This window comes from Hylaeus anthracinus, unplaced genomic scaffold (assembly GCF_026225885.1).
Source record: "Hylaeus anthracinus isolate JK02 unplaced genomic scaffold, UHH_iyHylAnth1.0_haploid 4, whole genome shotgun sequence".
In the NCBI taxonomy this organism is placed as follows: domain Eukaryota; kingdom Metazoa; phylum Arthropoda; class Insecta; order Hymenoptera; family Colletidae; genus Hylaeus; species Hylaeus anthracinus.
Window position 1 is genome coordinate 12,721,503 of NW_026535289.1, and position 5,982 is coordinate 12,727,484.

The 5,982-nt window shown below is 44.7% G+C and overlaps 2 protein-coding genes across 2 annotated transcripts; both read left to right on the forward strand.

Moving 5' to 3' along the window:
* Window positions 1-3,420: 3,420 nt before the first annotated feature.
* On the forward strand, window positions 3,421-4,596 carry LOC128894843 (uncharacterized). Its single transcript, XM_054156854.1, has 4 exons — window positions 3,421-3,749; window positions 3,839-4,070; window positions 4,191-4,511; window positions 4,574-4,596. The coding sequence occupies exons 1-4, from the start codon at window positions 3,492-3,494 to the stop codon at window positions 4,594-4,596; spliced, it is 834 nt and encodes a 277-aa protein (XP_054012829.1). The 5' UTR covers window positions 3,421-3,491.
* A 23-nt stretch (window positions 4,597-4,619) lies between these two features.
* Window positions 4,620-5,523, forward strand: LOC128894687 (uncharacterized). The gene is made up of 2 exons (XM_054156604.1): window positions 4,620-5,125; window positions 5,214-5,523. The coding sequence occupies exons 1-2, from the start codon at window positions 4,862-4,864 to the stop codon at window positions 5,364-5,366; spliced, it is 417 nt and encodes a 138-aa protein (XP_054012579.1). The 5' UTR covers window positions 4,620-4,861; the 3' UTR covers window positions 5,367-5,523.
* The last annotated feature ends 459 nt before the right edge of the window (window positions 5,524-5,982 follow it).

Here is a 5,982-nt window from a genome sequence, read left to right on the forward strand (position 1 = left end):
ATTTGTCAAACGTAGCTGATATAAAACGTGTTCGGCTCTGTAAGGTCTTCGAGGTGATCTTGGAGCCTGCAATTTGGAAATCATCTAACAGTTCGCTTCCTCTGTCCAGCCTGTATACGATGACGCACAGTGGTCCAAAATGCCAAAATTAGAAAGAGTTTTCGACTCTCTATGAAATTTGATATTTTTCAGTTATTTAGGCCGCAAATTACGATATCAGAATTGCACAATTCAAAATAGCGGATCCGATATGGCCGACATGTATATTAAAAAGTTATTAGATTTTCATGAAACTGGCATAATGTATTTATTATGTATGTAACAGTGCAGCAAAAACTAATTGTGTTCTCCAAATATAATGATTATTTCCTAATATAAGGAATATGAAATTAATGTGAAAATTAATGTGAAAATTAAGGGGACGAGAAAAATCGTCAACTTTGAAGTGCTACATCTTAGAAAATAATCATTATATTTGAAGTACAGAAATGGTTTTTGCTGTATTGTTACATATATGATAAATACACCATGGCAGTTTACTGATTTCGCGTACTTCAAAAATTGAATTTCGGCCAGGTTTTTCGCGAAATGAACCACTGTGCGAGGTATCAAAGTGCGTACACGTGTATTCTATTTCGTCACCTCGAGGCCTCGAATACCTGGATGCGATTCCTCCACTTACTAGATTCATCGAGGCGCGTTGCTTCTCCCATCGCAAGGATGTTTATTCTTCCGACAAGTCCTAACGCAACAACATCGGAGGATAAACCCCTAATTCTGGTGAAATCACAAGTTTGTCGCCATCCATCGCGACCAGCAGCTGCTAGTTTCCGTCCAAGTTTCCGTGGAGGAGCCGCGGCGTGTATCGCGCCATCGCCTCGGCGATAAGCCATTAATCATTCGATGTTCTTGGTCGCAGCTCCTTAATGGGTTAACCGGCTGCCGGCGGTTCGCCGGAGGCAAGATTGCACATTTACGCCTCCACCTAGAAACTCGGAATTATTAATTAAAGAGGGGACCATCGCGTGGGTAGCGGGAACACTGACGTCGCCACGAGCCGCGCTTTTCTGCCAACTCCACGGCCGATTCCCTGCTCGCAATCTGTTGGTCCTCGATGGGTCGTAACGCGTCGCCGCCTTTGCTCCACAGCGAAAACACGGGTCGACGAATCATTAAGAACCGGTAATAACGATCTCGAGCACTTCCAGTGGTTACACAGAGTACTTTTCTTTTTCGTTAAGGACGATTTATATTATCCGTTCAGACACATCGCGTTTCCGATCGGTTCGGTTCCGACAAATATTGTTTCGCGTTATTAAACAGGAGTGTTTGTATTTACCGTAATGGATCGGTTCGAACGCGTTCCGTTTCAGACGTATGACGACCGACGTTCTTGAAAAGAATAATTCGTCCGAAGCGATCCGTGACTGAAACAATCCAAACGCAACCGACGGACGCTGTCGTATGATATGCGTTCCGTTCAGACAAAATCTTGCGACAGAATAGACGTGTTGTGTTAATTTATTTGCGAATTTATTGTTACGATAATCTAAATATTATAACCTAGACCTCTTGGGTTGAGAGAGGGTATCTATGACCCTTGGTACTGGATGACCAACTCGTCTAGTCGTTCGTGTCCAGGAAAACATCCTGTAGGGTTTTCGACGACAGATACGAAAAACAGGTCTGACTAGTTTGTGTCGACACTTTCATTCTGATATCTTTATTTGTAATTCATTCGATAGATTGGTCATCCAACAATCGGCAACAATTTCGTTCCCGCGAATAATACGTTCCCCTGTGGTATTGTATCTCGAATAGCGCAGACAACGGATTATCTGCAGTAATTTCCAAGAAGAATAGTCGGTGGCATGCATATTTCTTCGCCTCGACAACCGCCGCGAGAAAGTGACAGCGCTCTTCGCGCAGCAGGTAAGGTCGTAAAGTTTTCGCGACGCTCTGGCTGCGAGCAACAAAATTCGCTGATTAATTAGACATTTTCTCTCGCAGCCACCTCTAGACACTTTGCGTAATCGCGCGGTGGACATGTGGTAACCTCGGAAACGAATTGTCTCGCGTTCGTCTTCTTAGAACCAATCGAAAGTTTCCGTCGCTGTCTTTGTCTTCGGAGACGTACGAGCACGGTTTTACTCGAGAGCATGGTAAAAGATAACGGAGTACGTTCGCGTTTTGTTACCGTAGACACCTGAGAGTTCGCAAGAATTCTGTTACGATCCCGTTCGATCGGCGACATTTCGCCTGGCAACCTTTCCATCGAACGGCCCTCCTTTTTAGCAATTCAAAACAGGTGACCATGACCTGGTTGAATTTCTACACGGCGGTACAAATTCTGGCGAATCCGCTCGCGTAAAAATTCGGCGTCCACGCGGTTTCTAAAACTCGACGAATACGCATCCGTAATAACGCTCGGCTTTCTGCGAACGTTATCGAAGAAGAAAAGGTTCCTGGATGCGATCAGCATCGGGCACCGATCGGTCAAGATCCGTCATTGTTATCGCACCAATTTTATTTGCAATCGACGCCTCTTACTAATGACTTTCTCCTTGTCGGACGATTACAGAACGAATTAGAGCCGGAGCAGAGCTTCGCCGGCTTTGTTTTCTCCCGAGCAAACAGAGTAGATCGGATTTTCCGACGATCCATCTCGAGGAGGATCACGCGCATGGATTACGCTAACCCAGCCACCGCCGGGGCTCGTAAATATTGCGCAATGATGTATCGTTGCAATAATCGCGAACGGGACACGGCGAAATTTGAACGGTAGAAAGTTGAGAGGTTCGCGTCTATGTAATTACGAGTGCTTCTCGCCTGCGATCGACCCGTGCACGAATATGTGTGCCGAAAGGATGATCCACGTCTCTCTACTCTCTTTTTACACTTACACGCGACGTTTTAAATAAATGTCAGGCTAGCGGGTAATAACGCGAATATTAAGAAATTTTTGGGACAACCTAATACAAACGTTCATGACTCAATGTATTATTATTTCAATTAATAATTAGCTGTATTTCGATGTGAATTTGAAATTGTACGTTCACGAAATCATTTTTAAATTACATATGTCGCCCTAGAGGCGCCACCCGAGCGCAAAGGATTAAACATGGATCCTTTCTCGAATTCTGTCTCGATCGCGGTATCTTCGAGACTCGATTCTCCGTCTCTACGTCAAGATCGTTTGAAATCGCGCAACGTTTAAGCGTCGAATGTTTCCAGAGGCGAGGGAACGGAAAAAAGACAGGCAAAACTACTAAGCATTGACCGCGCGACGCGAAGAAAAACGAATCGCGTCGGGCGGTTTTGTTGAAACAAAAGTTGTCGCACTTCTGCCAAGACAGTCTGCGGCTTCAAACGATCTTACGATCTTAAGCCTCGGTTTTCATCGTATTTCTCGAGCAAGCACGCATCGAGAAGCACGGAATCGTTCGTTGGGAAGGTATATACGGTGCGCCGTGTAAGAAGATCAGCCGAGAATGCCGCGCAATTTCGCAGAGACCGACAGGAAGAAGAATCAATTCGATAAGGAGGAAAGGGTTCATCTATTGTCCATAATGAAGCAGTACGCCCCGTTGTTGGACAAGAGCGCCTCCACGCTTGCGCGCAAGAAAATTTGGACGATCATCGAAAGCGAGTTCAAGAAGGCTGGCTTCACTCGCAAGACGTCGGCTCAGCTTAAGAAATATTGGCAGAATTACAAGTACCATTGTAAAAAGGCCATAGCGCTGGGGAAGGTATCCGTGATTTTCTTCTCCTGACCGATCGGTATTTTATTCGAGGTTCGTACGACCTTCAAGCGTAATTCATTTCTCGTGGTATTTAGGAAAGTAAAAAGTGCGGAAAATCGGAAGGAACCGAGTCATCTGAATGGAACCGATATCAAGTCTTTGTTGACAATCGATCTGCGAACTCGTTTTCGGAAATCCATGATGCTCTTCGGCCGTTGGGAGATCGTTCGAAAACCTCGTCGGACGAATCGAGGTGTCGTCTTCCTGAAACGTACGATGATAATGGAACGATATCCCAGAAAATTAATGCCTTGGACAATTTCATCGGTACGTATTCTCTTATTTCTAATTTGTCGTTTCGCAGTTTATCCTGCACAGAATAGCATCGAACGAAAACGAAACATCGACAAAAAACCGATCTTTTATCGTCTCGCGTTTGATTTAAAGATCTCTCGCACGTCAAGACCGAGAAAAACGACGACGAAGTTACGCTGGACGATTTCGACGGACCAGGAACAAATCCGTCGGAGAATACAAATCCCGAGGACGATAGCTTGGACGAGAGGAAAGAGATTTTTACGAACGAGGACCGTCTCGCGTCCTCGCCGACCGATACGATCGATCATAAAACGAGAAATCGTATCGTGGTGTCCAACGCGAATATATCCAACAATAGCGTCACAGTGTCGGTCATTTATCCCGAAAATAACGACGATGGGTCCAGAAATCCAGCCGACGGAACGCACCGAGTGCCCGCGAGGAACTCGGGTAAAAGAAATTTCTGCACGTTCTTTCTGACTTCTCTTTCATTTTTTCTACGTAACTTTTAGAAAAACGTTTTGTTCGTCGCTGAGCCGTTCCTAGAGAACTGCGAACGATTCCACTTGTTAAAAACTTTTGTTAGACATCGAAAGCGACCTGGTTTTCAGTCCATCGTTGAATAGACGCGATGTATGTTCCCTCTTTTCATTCCATGTTTTATGGCGCGATCACAAAGAGAGGCGCAATCGCGAAGATTCGTCCGACTCGCATAATTCAATGGAACGTAATAACCGAGCGAATTCAAATGAGAAACACGTCGATGCAAGTAAGGACGGAATGAAACAAGTTTGTATTCAATGTATTATTATACGATTGTTGCAGACAACGAGGAATGCGATTCGCTCGAGTGCGCAGCGAACGACTCGACGTACGAGAAACAGGTCGGGAAGTATTCCACGGAAAATCGACCGGCTGCTTCCATCGAGAACCAGGAAGACGACGCCGCTGCCAGGACGAGAAGTTCCGAAACTCGGAACGAACCTTTCGGATCCAAAGGCTACGTGTTTTTAACCGACTATCGCAATCAGTTGAAACACAGATTGCTTTTGCAACAGCTCGAAGTACGCGTGCAAACACTTCGGTTAATCTTTCCGAACGATTTTCTTTTTTTTTTTTTTTTCTTTAATTACAATGAAAATCGTGTTGCAGGCAGAGGAGAAACGTTTGAAGGTAAAGATTGCCGAGATGGCGATACAGGAGGTACAGTTGAGGATAAAAGCTCTGCACGAGGACATGCGACGCACGGAAGAGTTGCATCGGTTGCGTTTAAAGCACGTCGCAATCGGAAGCAGACATTTTTAGACAGTAAGAGAACAAAGAAATTAATTGGTCCTGGAATGACGTCTGCCAACGCATCGGTTCGTTTCCCCTTGCGATCGCTAGAAGTAGGTGTAGGTAGAATGGAAAACTCGCGCACCATATTCGCGACATATTTTTCTCTAGAATGGCAATTAAAGTTTACGCGTTAGTGGGATTAATTAATTCCTGGGATATTAATTTCTTCTTCGGTGACAAACGGTTCAACTTTTCTCGTCGATCTTAATTCCGTCCGGACGACAGATTCGCAAACTTCGCGGAAGAAGTTAACCGAAAGAGACAGGGATAGGCAAAATACTTATCCAGATAAAAACTTATATCCACGGGATTAGGGAAATGGAAATTTGATAATCAGAGTAACGTCGTAAGCACATCGTGCCGCGAGAAGAACTGTTTACCTGTCTGATGAGGAGGATTACATTAGGTTGTCCAGAGAAAGTTCGTGGCAATTTCTGAGAAACATTCAAAGACACGTTTGAATTTTAATGTACAGGGTGTCCCAGCAACGGCGGTACAATCGAGGTGGAGGTGATTCTACATAAGGAAACAAATCGAAAATAAAGAATAAAATTTGTTCATTTCGGTTTCGTTCTTCGGAAAA

Coding starts and splice junctions, on each gene's coding strand:
- LOC128894843 (XM_054156854.1), top strand. CDS start 3,492: ATGCCGCGCAATTTCGCAGAGACCGACAGGAAGAAGAATCAATTCGAT. Junction 4,071..4,190: donor TGCCTTGGACAATTTCATCG/GTACGTATTCTC, acceptor TTTGATTTAAAG/ATCTCTCGCACGTCAAGACC. Junction 4,512..4,573: donor AGTGCCCGCGAGGAACTCGG/GTAAAAGAAATT, acceptor CGTAACTTTTAG/AAAAACGTTTTGTTCGTCGC.
- LOC128894687 (XM_054156604.1), top strand. CDS start 4,862: ATGTATTATTATACGATTGTTGCAGACAACGAGGAATGCGATTCGCTC. Junction 5,126..5,213: donor TGCTTTTGCAACAGCTCGAA/GTACGCGTGCAA, acceptor ATCGTGTTGCAG/GCAGAGGAGAAACGTTTGAA.